Genomic DNA, 22369 nt, shown 5'->3' with positions numbered 1-22369 from the left:
CTTTCTTTCCAATGAGTGTCTTCATGGAAAATTAAAAAAAAATATTCTTGAGAAATGCCAAAATCTGGAGTTGGAGTCAATCAAGTTTTTTGTTTATTTTATGGAAAATGTATTTATGTAATTAATATGTCACAATAAAAATTTTCTTGAAAAGGAGAAGTTAGGCAAAAGCGAATGCATTACATGGCTAATTTTGGAAAAAATATCAATGTGTGTCAAGTTGTTAAAGTAAAAAATGGCATTTATTTGAATCAGTTCTCTCAGACTATCAAAAACTTGAAAAATCTCAGTATATATTAGTACCTTCTGGAAATTGTTATTCATTTTTCCTTTCTTGACATTTTTATTTCCTGAGAAAAAGTCTTTGCTTTCATCTACTAAATAGTTACAGCTTCAGAAAAATACCACATTGACACACATTTTTGCTAATAATTAAAAAAATGAAGTTACTGATATGCCATGATTTATTGATACTCATAGGAAAACTGCCCTTTCCCAGATGGATATGGAAAAGGAGGGGATTGGGGGATGACAGGGGTACATAGGGTATGAAACTGGGAGAGTAGGATGGGGGAGGCTGCAGCAGGATGTAAAATAAATAGGTAAAAATTTGAAGCTATAGTATTATCTTTAACTTTCACTTTATTTATTCTTTGTGTATTTCACATCATGCATCTTGATAGGACTCATATCCCCATTCCTTTTTATCCACCCTCTGTTCTTGAAATCCTCAATGTAATAAAATATAATTGAAGAAAAATCTCATCATGGCAGCTGTACTGTGACACAGCAAATCACACAGTATACCCTTTCATCCATATGTCTTTACTTGTAAGTGTTCATTGCAAAGAGCCATTGCTTTGGTAAAAGGTCTCTGGTTTCAGCTACACTATTAATACTGGGCTCTTACTGGAAGTCCTCTTAGATATCCCATTGTTGCCCTGTGTCTTGGAGATGCTGCTGCTTTGGGTCTGCAAGACCAACCCCTTCTCATGCTCCATCAAATCATAGATGGGATGGATGTTGAATGGGCCAACTCATAACCCTAGTACTGTGTCTTAGTAGTTTCAGGGTTGGTCAGTTTGCCAACTTTCATCTGTCGTGTCAACCAGGGTGAGTTCTCCATCATTGCCCCACCTAGTTCACCCCTTGCAGCAATGAGCTGTTTTCGAGCCCTCAGGGTCTCTTCCATACCTAAATCATCAGTTCTAGAGCTACTGTGTTGTCCTGGTGAGGTGCAGGGGCAACTCTCAAGAATGTTGCAGCTGATGAGGGTCAGGGACAGTTCCCCTCTTCTTTTGACCTCAGGACCAGCTCTCCCACCTGCCATAGGCAGCAAGGCACAGGGTAGAGAGAGGGCATCTCTCTCTGATCCACATCACCATATGGCAGACAAGGAGCAGGGACAGATTTCCCATGATCACATTCTTGGTGCCAGTTTGCCTGCACTCCCTCAATAGGGTCATCTTAAATGTAGGCATAGGACCTCCTTTCCCAGGAGCTACAGCTGGTAAGGGGGAGAGTCAGTGTCCTGCTTGCCACAGGTGGCAGGAGCAAGGGGGGATCTTTCCCTTTCCTTCACCTGATATGGTATAATGCTCTTGTGCACTGTAAGGATTTGTCACTCATATTGGTTTAATAAAATGTTGAGAGACTAGAGAGAAGAAGGAGCAGACATATCCTTACCTACTAGTGTCTCGGCCAACAAGAAAGTCAGTTCCTGTTTCTTCTCCCTTATATATTCTCTCTGTCCAGCCATCTCACTTTGTGTCTATCTGTACAGACCCCAGACCTCTGTGGTTAACTAGTGGCAAACTCCATTCTCTGATCTTCAAACAGGCTTTATTTGTACAGGCAAGATATCATGACACTCGCCACTACATGACAGGTGAGAGGGAACGTGATTATTTCATTTCCCCCATTTCCTCCCCTCCCTTCAATCCATGTTGTACATCACAGTTAATAGGTCTCAAACTGGCCTCTTTTTAAAAATTGTTAGTATATGGATGCACACACGCACGCACATATACACATACACACACAACTATCTTAATATAGAAATACAGCTTGTATTGCCCTATTGCCCATATAACATTGCATTTATACATATAATCTCAGGGATGACTACTGGGTACTGGATAACCACTCAGGGGCCATGCTCTTCCCTGGGAGAAGACCCTTTCTTCTGTTCTTAATGCTCACCAGGCACATTAATTATTGTCTAGGCTTGAGGCATCACAAGATTTCCCCTTTCATGATATGCTGCCCTTTTGGTGTCTTCCCTTTCTGGATCTCATTTGGACAGCCTTGTTGATAAGACTTTATGGGTGTAGCTTCTCTGACATATTTATAGGAGACAATCTCACAGAAAACTTTCTGTCCCTCTGTATGGAGCCTGTGCCACAAGGAAGTCTAATATATTGGGCAAAAACCTGGAGATTGAACTGAAAGACAAGGCATCCAGTCATTTGTGCTAAGAGGTCTCTTCTTTATTGTAGAGAAGGAGCAGCCTTATATACAGGTTTACAGCACAGTGGAAAAACTCCTGGTGGAAGAGATTGTGTTTTCCTCCTGCTAGATGTCGATGTCAGTGGGGCAAGGCCATGGCAGTAAGCCAGGACTAGAAAACATGATGCACTTGGACTGGAAAACATGATGCACTTGTTGGCTGACCAGCGACTCACAGAGACGCCATGGGGGCTGGGGCCCAACACTTCTAGTTATTAAAAGCTTTCCATCCCATTTTCTGCAGCCATCCCTGAACATTAGGTTCACAAATTGTATCTTAACTATTATCAACTGTGAATGGGCACCATATGATCTTTTGTTCTCTGTGTTTTGATAAGTTGTGATTTTCTGTAATAGCCTCTGGTGCCAAGAGAAGTTTTTGATGAGGGCTGAGAACTACTCTTATTTGTGGATATAAAGATAAATACTAATAATGTAGATAGGAACTATGATAGTTTAGCAAAGTGGCAGTTGTAGATTCTCCTCCAAGATTGATGACTTCACTAGCCCCAGGTACCTATACCAGTCCTGTCTCTTTTGTTATTAGGTATTGAGTCCAATTGGAGTTTTTAGTTGCAATTAATGTATGTATACCACTATTGCATCCTTATGATTATTGTACCATGCTGTTCTTGTTGTGGTTATTAGGCACCATAGATGGGTACTACTAATGTTTGTTTCCCTCCCTTGAACTTTTTCAGGGCACCTCTGGTACTATTTGTTTGTTGTTGTTGCTATTGGTAGCAGTGATGGTGGTGGTGGTGTGTGTGTACTTCCCTTATTTTGGTTTTGCTGGTATGAGATTATTTATTTCTTGAGTTTTCATGGGAGTAGTTAATCTTATGGGTTGGTGTTTTCCTTCTAGTACCTTCTGCAGAGCTTCATTTGTAGAAAGATACTGTTTTAAATTTAGTTTATCATGGATATCCTGTTTTCTCCATCTATGGTGATTGAAAATGTTTCAGGGTATAGTAGTCTGCGCTAGGATCTGTGGTCTTGCAGAGTCTGCAGGACATCTGTCCAGGCCCTTCTGGCTTTTAATCAGGTGTAATTCTAGTAGATCTGCCTTCTTAGGTTAATTGATCCTTTGTCCTTGTCATTTTTAATACTCTTTTTTGTTCTTTATGTTTAGTGTTTTGATTATTATGTGGTGAGGGGATTTTCTTTTCTGGTCCAATCTATTTGGTGTTCTATAAGATTCTTGTACCATTATAGCATGTACTTCTTCACTTTAGAAAAATCTTCTCCTATGAGTTGGTTGAAAATATTTTCTGGGGCATTTATCTGGGATTCTCCTTCTTCTATTCGTGTTATTTTTGGCTTTGTTGTTATAGTGTCCTAGATTTCCTCAATGTTTTGTGTCAGGAATTTTTTATATTAGTGTTTTCTTTGACAAATGCATCTATTTCTTCTATCATATGAGATTCTTGAGATTGTCTGTTCCATCTCTTACATTCTGCTGATGATGCTAATAATCTGTAGTTCCTGTTTGATTCCTTCCATTTTCCATTTATAGAATTCCTTCAGACTGTGTTTTCTTTATTGGTTTTATTTCCATTTTTAGGACTGGAACAGTTTTATTCATTTCCTTCAACTGATTTTTTCCCTTTCATGAAGGGATTTATTTTTGTTTGTTTTTTCCTTGATTTCCTTTATTTTAATTTATTTATTATATATACAATATTCTGCCTGCATGCCAGCAGAGGCCATCAGAGCTCATTCAAGGTGGTTATGAGCCACCATGTAGTTTCTGGGAATTGAACTCATGACCTTTGGAAGAACAGTCAGTACTCTAAACTGCTGAGACATCTCTCCAGGGCTTGCTGTAGTAGGATTGCTGGACTCTGCTGGTGACATATTGTCTTGGTTATTGTGGATTATATTATTAATCTAGCATCTAGGCATCTGGGTTTTGAGTGATTATAACTCTAGGTTCTTATTTGTTTTAGTTTTGGGATCAGTGAAGAGTCATGCCTCTTGATGGATCTCTGGCTAAAAAGCAAGGCCAGCTGGTTGCTTCTCAGTTTCTCTGATCTAACAGGCTTTCACTCCCACATCTGACTTCCAAGTCTCTGTTGGTAAATAAAACAACAGAGACTTAGCTTAAAGCTACATATCACAGCTGTGGAAGAGCCAGGTCCACAGACCAGAAGGCCCTCCAGGACGCATCCTGAGTGACTGGTGGGGAATTGAGAGCTTAGGGCTGTAGACAATAATTAAAATATCAGTAGATTCATGTGCAGCCACTAATTCAACAGAAAAGCATTGTTTACATTTAATAACTGACTTAGTATTCTCTTTAGAGATACTTGCTTAGTTATATTCATTGATGTATACTTCACAATAGCTAGGGAATGTAAGCAACTAATGAATATGTAATAAAAATTGGACACAATACAGTTATATTATACTCAACTGTAAAGGAAAACAAAACCATGTAATATGCAGGGGAATGGAAGGAAATGGAAAATATTTTATTAAGTAATGTAACCTAGATACTGAAAGACTAAGGTTACATGTTATCTCTTGTTTGTGGTTCTGAACTATGAATCATTAGATTTGAGAATATAACATGTTTAAACAGCAGAAGTAAGGAACTGAGGTGTATCAAATGACTGCCAGGAGATGTGCTTGCATCTGAGTCCACAAATGTTATCCAATATTTCATAGCTATGACTTGCTCAGGATTGGGATTTTAAAATTTGCATTTTGTTTACATTCTACTGGAGTACATGAAGACATTTTTATACAAGTAAATAAATGTGCTTTGGGTACATTTAGCCCTATGCCATAATATGATTTCTTTCTCTTCCTATCATGTTACCTTACTTTGTTTCACTTGAGAATATAATTTCTGCTTTCACATGATATGAACAAATATAGGCTCCTAAGTGAGAGAAAACATGTAACATTTATTTTTATTAGTCCTGTTAAGTAATTTAATATAATTGTCTCCTACTCCATTTTCCTGCAAATAATATATGTTCTTTCTTGTTTATTGTTTAAGAAAATTGCACTGAGAATAAAAATAAAATAACTAATTTTTATATTAATTTATTTCATATGTACCTTTGTATGTATGTATATATGTATGTATGTATGTATGTATGTATGTATGTATGTATGTAGTGTTTTAAGTGGTATAAAATGTCCATAATCAACAATAAATCATTAAAATCATAGGCCAATGAGGTTACAATTTTTGTGTCTTCTATTTCTATATCTAATTCTCTAAACGGAAAAGAACGGAAATCTAGCAAAAGGGGGAGCTAGAAACATCATGGGAACTCTATTTTTCATTACACACCATGTGATTTCACACAAGAGAGGATGAAAGGGGAAAACTAAATAATGTGAATATGAGAAAGAAGGTAAGGATAGTGCAAAGAAGCCTTAGTCTACTCAAGGTGAATTACATGTGGTATATGTCAAAGATGGTGTTAAGAAGATGAGAACTGACACGATCATGTTTAACAAAACTTTTAAAGAAATTGAGAACTTTGATGATCCTTCATGAGAGGCCTCTCCCTCTCTGGGGGGTGGGATGGAGAGATAGTTGGGGGAGTGAGGAGACTGGAAGGAGAGGAATCTGGGATTGGTATGTAAAACAAGATTGTTTTTAATTTAAATAAAAAAGTCAGAAAAAGAAATCAAGAAACACTTAATTGTTTCATTCTGAGAAATTTTAAATTTTTTGAAATATTTTCAGTACTTCGAATGGTGCACACCTATCATAATCATATTGTCTTTCATAACTGTATGCTGTGTGATCAGAAGTGTCTGACTTTTGTTAATGATCCCAAATACTCAAAGTTTTATAGGCTCACCAGGAAGATTCCTAAAAACACTACATCTTGATTCTTACAATTTGACAAGCAATAGAAATTCTCAATTACTAAATTAGTTATGAAATGTGTCAGTTGCATGTCTATCTTCCATTGCTTGCAAATGTTTGATTGAAATATGTTTAGTATGGATAAAATGTTACATTAAATCACTAATAGAAAATTTGACCAATTCACCATTGAGATTTTTAAACAAATAGAGCCACTTTCTATTTTTATTGAATGTATTCATTTTTATTTTACATTCTGATCACTGTTTCCCTTCCCTCCTCTCCTCCCAATCATTCCACTTCTGTTTCTGTTCGAAACGTACAGGCTACCCATGGGCAACAAAGCATGGCATATCAACTTGAGGCAGGGCTAAACTCCTCCCTTTGCATTAAGGCTGGGAAAGGCAATCCAACTTTAAGAATATGTTTCCCCAAACCAGCCAAGCATTAGGTACAGACTCTGATCCCACTGTTAGGAGTCCCCAAATAGACAAAGTACCACAACTGTTGCACATATGTGGAAGGCCTAGGTTGGTTCCATGCGGGGTCCCTAATTGTTGGTCTAGACTCTGGGATCTATGATCCCAGAATAGTTGATTCTGTGGGTTCCTTTTAGATGACCTTGACCCCAATGGCTCTTACAATCTTCCCTCCCTCTCTACAATAGGATTTTCCAAGTCCAGTCCAATGCTAGGTTGTGAATCTCTGATCTGTTCACATTAGTCACTGGATGAAGACTCTGATGACAATTGGAGTACTCACCAATCTGATTACAGGAGAGGGTCAACTCAGAGTACCTGTCCACTATTGCTAGGACTTTTAGCTGTGTTAATCCTTGCAGCTTAGTGGAGCAGGTGGAGAAGGTAATATGAGGAATCAAGTTAGGGACTGGATGGAGGGGGAGAATACTGAAAGAGATGTTTTGATATGGGTGATATTTGGTATCAGGTAGAAACCTGGTACAAAGGAAACTGCCACTTTTTATTTTAAATTAGACAACAATAGCAAAATTCAAAAGCTAAAAAGTTTGAAGGATGCCACATATTTCAGAATCAGATCAGATGGAAGGAGGCTTAGCACTTTTCCAGTTGGGAAATTTTGCACTTCAAGATGTTTAGATAAATATCAATCTTCTTAGAGTCACGGTTTAGGCAGCTGATCATGTCATACAAAGCCAAAATTCGAGCATCTTCATTGTCTGACCGCAAGGATGGCAGTCCAGACCAGGCAGGGTAGTTCTCTGTTTTTCCATTTCCAACCTGATCACCAAAAGCATAATCAACTATCAATTATATTTAAGTACTTTTGGTGCATATCCCATCTAAATTCTTAGTGAAGATTTATAAAAAGTTAGAATTGCCAAAACAGTTAAATTCATGAATCTTCATTGATATTGGACCAGGTAAATAGCAAGATTTGGTGCTTGCAATTTCTATCTGATAAATTACATTCTTACAGAAGTCGAAGGATGGAAAATAAGTAAGTTACCTGATTTTAGAAAGGGATTTGAGGAAAGGACACTGAAAGAATAAATATCTATCAAATCATTTAAGGAAAGTTCCATGTCCTCAACAGTCCCTGATTTTTCCTGTATTTTTTAATGTCCTGGTATTGAAATATTGCCATTTTCAGTTATTAAAAGTTTGTTTTTTCTAACAAAATCCATTTTATTTTAATTCAAATTGATTTTATATAATGTGTATATCCTTACTTGAGATGCAACAATTTTTATGATTGATGGCTTAAGATGCAAATTGTCAAGGGATGATAATGCTAAATACATGCTAAGGTACTTAAGTATCTGTCTTTTGGACAGAAATGCTACTGTCCAAATTAAAATGAGGAGTACTATGGTTTTTTTCTTTTGAGAGCCATGGTATATGAGTATCTGAATAAAACTCACCACAGAAGGTTGGAATTGTCAGCAGCCACTTAATAGCATGCCTTTTAGATACGTTTATGTCAAAATATTTGTCTGTTTTTATATTAATTTTTAAATTTATGTCATTATTTTTATTTTTGCAAATCAAAATCTCAGTTATCCTTGCTATTGTCACATAATTTATGAGAAGAAAGGCAAAGAGAAGTGTATGGGAACAACTCACCAGGTTGTAAAGGGTCTTAACCCCCTCAAACAGTCCAGAATCCTTTTCCTTAATGGTTTTGGCTTTGGAGATGACATCAGCAGGGACTTCTTTCAAGGTAGATAGTTCTTTCACTAGGTGTTGCATTGGATTTTCCCAAGCACCCAAAATAGTGGCCACCGATTTCAATAAGACTTCATACTAAGTAATCACATTTGATTATTTACATTAGAATAATCATAGTAAAATAGTTAGATACACACAATTTTTTTCAAAAGAGTGAGATAACCCTCCCCTTTGCTATTTAAACACGTATTTCAAACAACCTTTTGTAGATGATACCAACTATAGAAGTGTAAAATCCCTTTGTGATATAGAATTTTAGAGTAAATTAAATTCAGAGATGCCAGTACAGTGCCTTACAAAGATTTTAGAGAAGTGTTGACTTTCATGAAATAGAATCTCTTTCTTCACTTTGACTTTTTTCACTTTCCTTCATTATTTCACTTTGATTTTAATAAGAATTAGAAAGATACAGAATGTTTTTACCATTAAGTGGAACACAGAGGACATATTCCAATTGTGAAGACGTATAAGGCTATATGTATTATAATATTTAATCTAAATCATATTGTGATGATTTATGTAGGAAGTCAGAAGTGAGATAATAAAAATAATGAATTAGAGGAGCCATGAGTGTAGACTTGTAATCACACAGTTGTATGGCTGCACATTTACTGAATACCACACAGTATCTATTGTACTCTTTCCTTTAGCTGATTTTTAGGCATGACACAGGTAAGAATTATTAGGAATCCACGCAAAATTAGAAACAGAAACTGAAACAGAAGATAATTAGAAGCCAAGAAACGATGGTGAACTGGTTTGTAAACACAGGGTCCATTACTAACGTAGGATAAAAGTACAACTGTATTGGCATTGTCTATGTCTGCATCAATACATCTTTATACTTGAATGTCAATGGCTGTTTAAAAACCCTTGCAGAATAATATGAAGAGTCCCAAAAGGACCTCAAAATGGACAATTTATACTCATATATATGAAAATATTACTTGCCAGACTCTACCTACAGTTCATCAACTGTACCCTGTATTTTTCCTTTCTTGTATATTTTTTCCATTTTCCCGTAGATATGATTATCATGTCTATTACAATACTTTTTTACAGTATACTGTATAGTATATCCAGTGTACTGTTTCAATAGATTTAGTTAGAAATACATGGAGTGAGGACTCACATTTGTTTTCATGGCTTGCCTCTTGTTCTCTGGAATGCGGAGGGAAGACGTGTGGCAGCTGGTGAGGGCTGTGTTCTGGAGCCCATGGACTTTAGCATAGTGGTTTTTCTGAATTGACAAAATACTCAGTTGAGAGTTGAAATTGTGAAAAGAATAAATGAGCACAAGTCTAATGCATTTAAAATAAGTACTAAAAACTGAAAGTAATATATTAAATAAATGAGCTTGAGAACTATTTTAATTAAAATATAATTACATGTCTTCCACTTCCTTTTCTTCTCTCCAACCCCTCCCGTGTCCCCTCTCTCTAACTCTTCCTATCATTCCCCTCTTACTCTTAATTCTTGGCATATTTTTATTTATTTATTTATTTTTAATATATTTTTTATTTTTAAATTTAAATTTAAATTAGAAACAAGGTTGCTTCACATGTCAATTCCAGGTCCCTCTCCGTTTCCCTCCCCTCCACCCGTACCCTCCCCCCCAACTCCCCCAATATCCCCTCATTTCCCCAGGGAGGCCCTCCATGGGGGTGTCCATAGTCTGTCATTTCATCCAGGGCAGGGCCTAGACCCTTCCCCAAGAGTTCAGGGTGAGAGTGCATCTCTCACTGTTGGATGGGAGTCAAAAGTCCATTTGTATACCCCGGATAAATACTGATCTACTACCCAAGGCTCAATAGACTACCTAGGCCTCCTCACTGACACCCACATTCAGAGGGTCATTATCAGTCCCATGCTGGATTCCCCATGCATCAGTCTGGGATTCAAGAGCTAACCCTTGTCAGGTCAGCTGTTTCTTGGGGTTAAACCAGCCCAGTCTTAACCCCTTTGGTCATCAGTCCTTTCTTGGCATATTTTTATTTGATCATTATTGTGTTATGTCTACACGCATGCTCACACACACACACACTCATTGTTTAGTGTTACCTGTGTATATATTGTTGCAGGGATGATTATTAGGTATTGTATAGTAAATTAGGGACTCATCCATGGGGAAAATTTTTAACATTTTAAGTTTTATCTGTAGTGTCAGTTTAAATTCATAAAATTTCTCAAATCGTCTTCACTATTTGCAGTCCTTTCTAGACACTGTGATTTGTCAAGCAGATGTTAAAATTAACCATGCTCCTAATCACCATTGCTTTATGTGCCACTTGTAAAAAATGCCATGCCACAATTTGTACAATATTTCTTAAATACCTTGGCACCTACACAAGATTATTTCACCTAGTTCATTAGGAATGCAGAATACTGTTGTTGGTTGTGACAAAATTAGTCTTAAACACTGCACAGAATGTACTAGGAAACATAAGCCATGAGTCAACTGAAATGGAAAGTTATTTTGCTTTTGTATATTAATCAACATTTAATTATTTGTTATATGTACCCCTACTCTTTATTATTTGTAGTATCTATTACTTAAAACTACAATTAGAGAATTATTGATAGTTTCAAAATATACTTAAGACAATCTTGGTGATGACCCCTATCATGAAATGTAAATGACAGAAATAATAGCATGTAAAATGAGTAATAGGAATAATAGGCTTTGCAAGCATTGAGCTGATTTCTCACAGCTCATTGGTGTGAAGAAGGCATTGGTTGTGACTTCATTGACTGAGGTAGAACATCTAACATATAGCTATCAAAATGCCTTCATCAATTGTTCTGCATATATATATGCCATACCTCCTTGTTAATAAATCAAGTATATTTAATTCATTAAAAATAGTTCATAATGAACTATAGAGACTCTCTGGCACTAAGAAAGTATCCAGTGATCTACAAGGATGACCCCAACTAAGAATCTAAACAATAGTGGAGAGGCTATCTTAAATGCCCTTCTCCTATAATGAGATTGATGACTACCTTATATGACATCCTAGAGACTTCACCCAGTAGCTGATGGAAGCAGAAGCAGACACCACATCTAAGCTCTGAGCTGAACTCCTGTAATCCACTTTACAGAGAGAAAGAAGAAAGACGAGAAAAGGGCTCAAGACCAGGCTGGGGAAACTCACAGAAACAGCTGTCCTGAACAAGGGGGAGCTCATGGTCCCAAGACTGACAGCTGTGAAACTAGCATAGGACTGAAATAGATCCCCTGAACATGGGTGTCAGTTAGGAGGCCTGGGTTGTTTATGGGGCCTCTGTAGTGGATCAGTATTTATCCCTAGCTTATGGGTGGACTTTGGGAGCCCATTCCCCATAAAAGAGTACTCTCTTATCCAAGACATATGGGGGAGGGCCTAGGTCCTGCTGCAAATGATGTGACAGACTTTGGTTATCCCCCATGGAAGGCCTCACCCTCCCTGGGGAGCTAAAAGAGGGTGGGATAGGGGTTTTGTGAGGGGCATGGGAGGATGGGACTAGGATTGATATGTAAACTAAGATTGCTTCTAATCTAAATAAAAAGATAGCTCATAACATTCTGGACTATGAAGAGCAATTATTAATTTTCCTGATCTTCTTGACTTTGCCCCAGTGTCTTTAACTCTGTTTGCTTCTTACAAGTCACTGCAATGCAGTTTCCTTTATTACAAGTCTGTATTGTTCAATAGAAGAGGAGGGGCTAGAATGGTAGAATCAAGTGGGGAGGGAAAGAGAAGGGGAAAGAAAGGGAATATGGGAAGAGATAGCTAAAATTAAATGCTATTTAAGAGTAGTATAAAAACCTATACTGTATAAGCTTCCTAAATATATATGTTAAGTTGATATAAAAGAAAACTTCCAATACTGGAGACAGATCCCCATTTGGTCACCTCTTGTCACCAAATGAAATTTGTACAAGTATTTGGTTAAATCTAATTGAGTTGTAGGCCAAAGGAGTTAGAAACCACCAAACAACCTAGGCTGTATAATTTGCTTCCCATAAACTAATGTCAAGGCCCCATTGCTAAAGAAAACACCTATAGATTTCATTGAACATGGATAAGTTGAGTTAGTCCCTCCATAAACCATTACTCCTGTGTTCTAATATCTTTGGAACAGGAAGGTACTCTGTACACTACCAAAAAAGAAACATAAAGACCAGCCCAGCCACAATCTCTTTGATATAAAATCAAATCCTTCCTGTAACATGTCCTACAGCAACAATGGTACAAAACTTGTGGAAGTAAACAAGCAATACCTGATTTGACTTAAGATCCCACCCCGTGAGAAGTCAAAACCATACCTAACACTGCATGGGTGACCAAGAACCTGAAACTAGATCTAGGGTAGAACTCAATGCTACTTTCTAAAAACAAAAACAATGAAATGAAGGAAAACTGTAAAAATAAAATGACTCCTAATGACATTCTTCTACACTCTTAGATCAGTGTCTCATTTAGCCATCATCAGAGATGCCTCCTCCTGCAGAAACAAAAATAAAGAAAGCCACAGCCAAACATTATGTAGAGAGCAAGAGACCTTGAGCCACTAAGCTCTAAATGAAAATTTTCTATCAAATTCCTCTACTCAAAGGTCAGGGAACCCTGAAGAAGAGGAGATAAAAATAATCTAAGAGCCAAAGGGGAAGAAAGACATCAAGAAACCAAGGTCCTTTACATCAAGATAATTTGCACACATATGAACTCACAGAGACTGAGGCAGTGTTCACAGGGCCTGCTTAGGTCTGCATCAGATCATTTGTGTATATCTTATGGCTTCTAGTTTTATGTTTTTATGGGATTCCTGAATGTTTGAACAAGTGGGTCTTGGTTTTATTGTGCCTTCTCTTGAGTTCTTTTATTTGTTCTGATGTACTAATTTTGCTTTAGCTTATTTTATTTTTTTTACTATCCCCAAGGAGCCTGTTATTTTTCTAATGAGAGACACAAAGGGAGTGTATTCAGAGTAGGGGACATGCGGAGGCTCTAGAAGGAATAGAGGGAGAGGAAATAGTATGTGAGTAAAAAACATCTATCTTCATTAAAAGATAAAACAGACAAGTAAATAAATAAATGAAAGTTAGGAGTGACGGATAGCCCACTAGATAAAGGAAAAAAGAAACATTTCTTTTGCTATGCCTTGCACATCTTTAGGTCATAGTAGTTAATCAAAATGAATGTTAACTGTAGATAAACATTAAAATAATAGTGTTTCAGCAACATTTTGTGCAACTGCCCTCTTACTGGCTACACACTTTGGTAGCTGCTGTATTCTTATCCTTTAAGAAAGAATGCTTGCTTGAGATTTAGATCATGGTGTGTTTTGCTTCAGGCTATAAAGTATCACAACCATTGTGATGGAGGATTGATTGGTTAAGAAGCCAGAAGTCAGTGGGGGTACTTACAAACTCATTGACCATTCCTGTAACTTCTTGACTGATTTCACGAGCCAAACTGCCTGCTATATGAAACATGTCTTTCAAGGACACAAAGCAGCGACCATTCCTCATTGCACACATTGGTACTGATGCCACATTGTCCCACAGGAGCAGGTTGGACAGTAGTAGGAGCAGTGTCCCTGTTAAAGAAGAAGAGGAGACACTCTGAGACGTATTCCTGTGGTGTTATCAAAAGTTGTCTTGTCAAGGGAAGCCTTATATGATCAAAGTGGCCTCCTATGAAGACACTGTTTTTAACATGGTAGGAGAATAGATAACTTCCAGTGGGAAAACTAATCTTAGCAATCATATTTTCACAGATTCTTATTTTGAATCATGAATGTCCTTTTTACACTTTAAAAATTATGCCCAAGGGTATTCTGCATTATAAAAATATTTGGAGCTTAATTTAAGTCAAGGTAGGATGTTCAAGTCTTTCTTTTCAGATAATTTTATGTCTAGTGAATTTCTATTGATTTTCTGTAATAAGAGTTAAGTCATGAGTTTGTAGCATTTAAAAGTATATTTATTTTATTTTATGCATAGCAGTGTTTGGGTTACACATACATATGTGTGTGTACATGCCAGACAAAGGCATCTCTGAGAATTAGAGGTGCGTATAGTGAGAAGCCATGGGGTACTGAGAACCAAGAAAATGTCTTAGTCAATAGCAGCAATGGCTATTAACCCCTGAGCAAGGCCCTAAATTTGTCTAATATCAGTTTTGGGGTGCCACTGTAACAAGGAAGTTCAGTGTATTAGCTTTACTTCAAGCTAGATGGGAAAAAAGACAGAATTGTTTACTAACACTGACAATGTAGAGTTATGCCACAAACTAACATAATAAGTCAGCACCATAATGTCATGTTTCCTCCTTTGTCAATATTTTCCTACTTTGTATAACACAAAACTTTAACATTTTTAATAATGACCAAGATTGGTATCATTATCAATTTACGTTTGAATGATGGACATACCAATATTTGAAAGTTTCAATATGCTAAATCAGCATTTATTTATTACAAATAAAATTATATCACTTTTGGTGACACTAGTTTAAAAAAAACTTCTTGCAAACAAAATCTTTTGGAAATATGCAACTGAAAATTAGGGAATTGGTAAATTTTATTCATGGAAATATCTTAACTTTAATACTTAAGTAAAAATATCAAAATATTCTGTAGTATACAAGACAATCAGGCACCTTTTAAAATAAAAGCAAAAATATCACACACACTGACACACACACACACGCATGCGCGCACACACACACACACACACATACACACAAGGTACTATCTCCTTTATCACTTATAGGATTTTAAAAACCTAACAGGAGCTAATGATTTTGTTTTGCTACTTCATACAATATAATTGTAAATAAGTGGAAATAAAAACAATTGTACCCCCTTTTCTTTAATAATTTTTATGTATTTTGATGTTCATTTCACATTCTGCAGCTCTTCCTAGGTCCACACAACTTTCTCACACAACTTTTTTGTAATTAGAAAAACAAAAACAAAACATTTAATACCCATTTGTGATACCCAAATATTCTTTGAAGTATAGTCTTCTACTAGAGTGTGCTCAAATTACGAGGGCCTGCACATTGACAAAAGAACTTATCCCCTCCCAACAATTTCCAATAGCTTCAGGGGTAGAGGATTGTGTTTCCAATTCCCCTTTCTGTTCTAGTATTTGGTCTTCTATAAACTGGCACAGCTTTTATGCATGCTGAAAAAGTGTTTTTCTTGAATGATCTTTTTAAGGGTGTATAAATGTATATTTGTTATCCAGGATAAGCTACGAATACAACATCTAGTCAAGCAACTCATAAGAGAGACATCAGAATAGTTTAGATTACTTTTTCCTTCTGTAATTGTTATAAATTCTACCTATATTCATTACAGTTATAAGTCTCAATTTCTGAAATTTTAACTTTGTGAAATTGATAATTCCATGCTCTGGAACGTTATTTGTCATCTGGAGTTGCGTAGACATACAATTTCCAACCAATAGACACTCATAACATGCCTCTTTTCCACCTTAGTTCAACCATGATGATGCTAAACATCTCTAGACACTGCTGTATGACCACTGGGAAGGAAGGCTCCCCTCCAAGAACCACTGAATTAAGAGGTGATGTATAGCTACTATCTAGAGAAATGATTAGAACGTTGTTCTAAACTTTTCCTGTTTTACTTCCATGGGTCAGATATTAACAAAATCTATTCACTTCATATATGGGGAAAATAACACCATAACAAGTAACTTGTCCAAACCAGCTTTGTACAATAATGCAATGATTAAGGTCAACTGGCGGAAGTCTGGAGAAAAGCTACTTACAGGAATGTGGTTGAGTCAAACACAGCTGCATCTCTGCTGAGTCCCACCACAGCTTTGCCGCTGATCAGGAAAGCTGTTCCTCCTAAGTTCTGGCTCCAGTTAACTTTCCACCTCCTATATAGTGCAGCACATCATCCCCAAGGCCACACACTGCTAGGGGGCAGGAAGAAGCAATGTCTGGAATCCAAGTTGAGGATACCATTACTCTCACCCATCATTAGCTAATAGCCTCAATGCAACAAAGATTAACTTAGGTATATGGGTATTATTTCCCTCAATTTTAAGTCATGACTAGTTAAAGTTATGTTGTAAATCACCAGAGCCGTGAAGTGATGCAAATTTCTTATTACATCCTTTTGTCTGTCTGATAATTCTTTTGATTCTTGTAAATTATAAACATAGGAATTGCCTATGGAGGTGTGCTTATATCAAATCTAAACATATTTGTTTGTTCTTATAACAGTTTTGCCATTCTTAAGTGAATCTATATATCTTGGATTGGGTTCATAGTGGCATTCTTGGACTCAGCAGGTCCCTTAGTGACACTTCATAGCAGTAGCCACCATAGTACCACATGTTACTATTAAAACTCACCCATCACTATGAGATCTTCTACCTGTCTCAGGTAGAATACACACACACACACACACACACACACACACACACACACACATATTTCAGAATGTGTGGCATCTCATTACATAGTCTCTTATAATTAGTACTGTTTGCATCTGGTTCACTGGCAATATTCTGTGTTATGTGGATGTTAAATGGAGCCTCACTATTGTACAACTCATGGGAAACTAAGTAAATTAACCATGAAATATTTCAGTAATCTTGTATGTTTAGCTAATACTTTTTCCAACCATGCTAGATAACTGCTTTCAAATTGTTAATTGCCATCTTTGCTTGCCCATAGTTTTCCAAATCTGTGTAACACTAGATGTTCTCTTTATACAGTGGAACCTTACAAATAGTTGTTAGAATCAATGAAGGCCAAGTTTTCTCTGCAGCAAACAAATGCATGTTGAATTGAATTCAGTATTTTCCTGAAACATTAAACAAGAATGCAAGCAAAGCTATTATTAATGTGATGATAAATAATGTATAATCACAGTAGTTATTTCACTTATGTCCTCCAAAAAGCAAAGTTGTAGAAGACAGGGTACACCTCACATTGCCTTATTTAGCCAAAAAAACCCAACATATCACCATTATTTTTATATTCACTATTGAATTAAATATATTAATAACCTATGAGGCTGTGATGCAAAACCTCTCTATTTTTTGTTTACATGGCGTGGTAGCTATTGCTTCCTTATTCCATGAAAGAATATTATTGTTTGAAGTTAGAATATGATGCTTTCTGCTTCAATTTATCATGCATCTCAGCGATTAAAGTTGTGACACCTAATATAGACTGGCAACATAATATGAGTAATTTAGGAGACAAACCTCTAGACACTGCTCTCAGAAAAATTATTTATCTGGCTACTTCAGTGGTAAAGAATTGCCTTAATGTGGGTACCAGCATTCCCTGGGCTATACCTCAGATGGAACGGTAAGGAAAAGGGAAATTCAGCAGCAATATTGTATCCTGCAGCTTCTTGATCCTGGAAACAGTATGACCAGCTGTCTCACCTGTCTTGCCATATTCAAAAGTGTCCTCTTGCAGTATGAATAACAATAAACTCTGCATCATCAAAGACACAGAATTTTTATAAGATTGATCATAGAAAAGAAAAATGGAATTTTACAAATGTCATCACTTATTATAACATTAGTATTCATCCTCTTGAGGCAATTCCATACAGCTATTGAGTCATCACTGTACAGTAGGCCCCCACTGGTTATCCTGTACTGGGGAAAATTGGGAAGAGGGTCTATTCCCTTACATAGGAGTTTGTGACATCACCTGCCTTCTTATGTCTGACTGGCTTCAGGCTGACCCTTTGGCTACATCTTACTTATCAGCCATGCATGTCCGCTAAAAGGTCTCTGAGCTGGGAGAGCAATGTTCATACCTAAAGTCTCATTTCCCATAATAAGTTCGACTGGGTTTCATCTCCATGAATGATTCCCCTCAACATTGGCACACATCATGCATCCAACAGGTTAGACACATTTCCATGTCATTTGTTACACATTCTAAACTTTGTGATATATTTGGTAGCCGTAACTACCCATTCCTAGCTTAAGCTAAATCCATACCACTTTAATATTTTTATATCTATGTTCTGTTGCTCACTATTTCTGTAGAATTCCACAATTGCCATGGATTTATGCTCAATTAGGTGAATATTCTCCAAAGCAGCAGTGCATTAGTCGGGGCTTGATGCATCTAGTCAAAGTGCTTTGTGCCCATATATGCTAGCAACACTAGTCATTCTACAAATGAAAAGCATGCATTGATTCCTACCAACGGCATCTCCTTTAGCACAGCAGTAGGTTCACTGCTAACCTTTGTATCTTTTCCTCTCCTTCATGGAACTGTTTCAGTCTTCAGAAATGCATATGTGAGATGTCTATCCCTCCATCATCTTATCCCCAGAGACTGCTTTGAAGCCACCCCAAAGTATCCAATGCTTTCTTCTGGAGTCCCCTTTTCTTTACTCATCCTGTCTCAAGAGCCCTTTACAAGCTCAATTTCCACTCCAGTCACTGTTCCACTGGTCCTTGTAAATCTCTGGTTTGTAGTTCAGTCAGGAGAAGTGATAGTCTGAAGAAACACAGAAGAGTCCTTCCTGCGCCACTCACACCATGACCATGTTTGTACTCACAAAGGTCATTTGTTTTCTCACCACATAATGAGTGAGAGCTGATACCTACATTTGAGCAAATATACAACTGGAACGTTATAAAGAAATGAAACTGTGCCATAGGGAATTCTGCCAGGAATGGAATTCTTCTGGAATTGTAGTTAAGTGCCATAAAATATAGCCCATATTTGTCATTTCCCATGCTCTTAAAAACTAAAATATGGAGTTTAAAAATATATTCGAAAGTTTATCACACAAAAATTTAAAACAGGACCTGATTCTGTATTTAAGCTTCATGTAAATAGCCTCTCATTACTTACTACAAGGTTATTTCACTTGACTCCAAATGCTTATTTTACTTTAATGTGGAGATAGAGATTAAAATAAAATCAGAACAGATAAATATAAAAATCTGATACATAAATACATACAATAGAGAAAGTGAGTTTTCTGCTAAGAAAATGTGAACTTTCTTGTCAAAAAAAGAAATGCAGCAACTGCACATATGTACACCATGAGGAGGGACCATTAGATATCTTAGCTATAATGGCTCACTTCGGACTAATAACTCATGAAAGTAAAATGTTAATTGGCAATAAATAATAAGAATTTACATCTCAAATTCATAAGCTGCCATTATGTTTAATTTTTAAAATTATATTCTTTTAGGCAACCAACATTTGAGGGTGATTGAAATAGGAGGAAATATCTCAACAGTTAGAATTTCATCCATTTCAACCACTAGGGCCAGTCAATCAAAATTATGTTTCTGGCTGCATTAAGTCCCAACTTCTACTGAACACCCAAGTACAAAAATAAGATGATTTATACCCCATATTTTCAAAATATTTTGGAAACAAACTGATAAAAGAAAATAAATTGATTGATTTTATCCTGGAAAACATTGAGTTGGTGAGGAAAATTTGCGTAACTTAATTACATTTTCAATGCTGGTTGCAATTTAAAAATTTACTCAAAGTCATGGATATGGGAACCATTGTCTATGGATGGGAATGTTAAAAATATTAAGTGGTGCTTTCTAGAGACAATCTTATGTTTCTCCACTTTCTAGTGCACTACAGATCTACAGATATTGTGTAGTATAAAATCCTTATACTTTGAGGTGTGGAAGATGATGTGGTTGTCTCATCAACACATTAGAACTGAGAGTGAATGTCTTTTAAATATGTTGAAATATTGATTGGGAGCTCAGGATCTCTCATTTCCTCTGTACCCATCAAAAGTACAAATTTTGTTAAGTGTTCAGGTAACATGCTGATACATCAGTGGTAGAACTTTGGAGATTCTATGTGGATTATTTCCTTATGAGCCATATATTCAACACAGAATGGCATTTAGAGCAAGGGAGACTTTGATGAATGTCAGTGACAGAGGCTGTCATGTAACTTGAGTATTTTAAGTGCTGAAACAGTCAAGATGGATGGAATGGAAAAAGAAAAACCAATTACTTAAAGTAAATATGGCAAACATCATGCAAAATTTTAGATAATATTAATAGAGGGGCCATTTGAGGGGTTGTATGGAAACCTAATACAGTAAAAACTTATATATATATATATATATTTATATATATATATGCTATATAAACTAAACTTCCAAATAATGGGGGAAATGGAACACCAAATAGATACCCCTTTTCACCAAATAAACTTCCCCAACCAGGAATGTTTTACATTTAATTGAGTTGTTGGTTGAAGGGGTCCCTTCTGAGTCCCCATACAAAGGTTTTCCACAAACTGATGGTAAGGCCTTATTATTGAAGATAACACCTGAAAACTCAGTATACACAGAGAAGTCAATCTGGTGCCTACCTGGAACCTTTAGCCATCTGGACTAATGTTCACAGTACTGGGAGGTACACTGTACCAGAGGAGAAAAGTAAACTCCAACTCAGCTACAAACATTTGATCTACAATGGTGACCTACCTCCAAGACATGCTGCTGCAATGGTGGCACACAACCCATGGGAGTGACCAGTCAATGTCTGATTTGACATACGGCTCACTCCATGAGACTGAATCCATATCCAATGTTGTTTGAGTGGCTAAGAACCTGAGACCAGATAGACCAGGGTCCTAGGGGAACACCAAATAAGACACAGTAATCAAATGACTTCTAATAACACTCTGCTATAAGCATAGATCAGTGCCTTGCTCAGCCATCACTAGAAAAGTTGTCTGCCACAGATGGGAAAAGATAAAGCGATCACCACCCAGACATATGTAGAGAGTAAGAGATTGTTGACACTCAGCCCTAAAAGGAATGTCTCCATCAAATCCCTCCCCTCAGGGCTCCGGAAACTCTGTAGAAGAGGAATTGGAAAAAGTTTAAGAGCCAGAGGCATTGAGAACACCAAGTGATCAGGGCCTCCTAGACACAAAAATTTCTGGCATACACATGAACTCATAGGGACTGTGGCAACATGCATAGGACCTGTACAGGTGAGCACCAGACAGGGTCCTAGAGCTGAAGGGGGAAGTGGACACATGCCCTCATTCATAACCCAGATGTATCTCCAATTGATAGTCACTCACAAATGAAAACAATAGTTTTCTTTAAGGAAGTCTCACTGGGGAAACAAAACACTCTTTATTAAAGTCTCTATGCTAAGCAGAAGATTGCCAACATGAAAAAAGCCCAATGCCATCCTTAGGGGTTCTTTGTATAATAATTTTGTCAGGACATTTTTCTTAACCATATAGGTCTTTTGTGTATGTGACTTCCAGTTTTGTGTTTTTATGGAATTCCTGTGTGTGCGAATGTGTGGTTCTGTGTCTATATGTGTTTCTTCATTAGTTCTTCCTTTTGTTTGTTTTCTTTAACTTATTCTAATTTAGTTGTTCTAGTATTGTTTTATTTTGTGATTATTCCTTAGATGTCTGTGTGTTTTCTAAGTAGAGGATGAAAGGGTATATAGCTGTAAGGGAAGGGAGGTAGAGAGGAACTGGGACTTGTATGGGAAAGGGAAACCACAATCAGATTTTATCATATGGAAAAATTTATTTCATAAAAGTATATATTAATAGAGCACCAAGGTGGTGTTCCTAGTCTCTAGGAGGCTATAAAGTCAGAACAAGATTCTACTGATTATAGGAAGCAATTCAAATACTGGTGTTCTATTTCCATTTCTCATGACACTGCTTTGCTGAATGACAGTTCACTGAAAATCAGTGGATGCTAATCCCTAAATGTATGTAGAGGAAATGGAAGGTGAAAATGATTTAGCATTCCCTATGTTAGGTAAATA

The 22369-nt window shown here is 36.8% G+C and overlaps 1 protein-coding gene across 1 annotated transcript; it reads right to left on the bottom strand.

Annotated features, from left to right (window-relative positions):
* Positions 1–7416: 7416 nt before the first annotated feature.
* Positions 7417–16373, bottom strand: LOC101844882 (prolactin-2C3-like). Its single transcript, XM_005066273.1, has 5 exons — positions 16343–16373; positions 13964–14136; positions 9686–9793; positions 8449–8628; positions 7417–7602 (listed from the first exon to the last, which is right to left on the bottom strand). Exons 1-5 carry the CDS (start codon positions 16371–16373, stop codon positions 7417–7419), a joined length of 678 nt encoding a protein of 225 aa, XP_005066330.1.
* Positions 16374–22369: the final 5996 nt, after the last annotated feature.

Source organism: Mesocricetus auratus, unplaced genomic scaffold (assembly GCF_017639785.1).
Source record: "Mesocricetus auratus isolate SY011 unplaced genomic scaffold, BCM_Maur_2.0 Super-Scaffold_100013, whole genome shotgun sequence".
NCBI lineage: Eukaryota > Metazoa > Chordata > Mammalia > Rodentia > Cricetidae > Mesocricetus > Mesocricetus auratus.
This window is presented reverse-complemented; position numbering and strand designations above follow the sequence as displayed.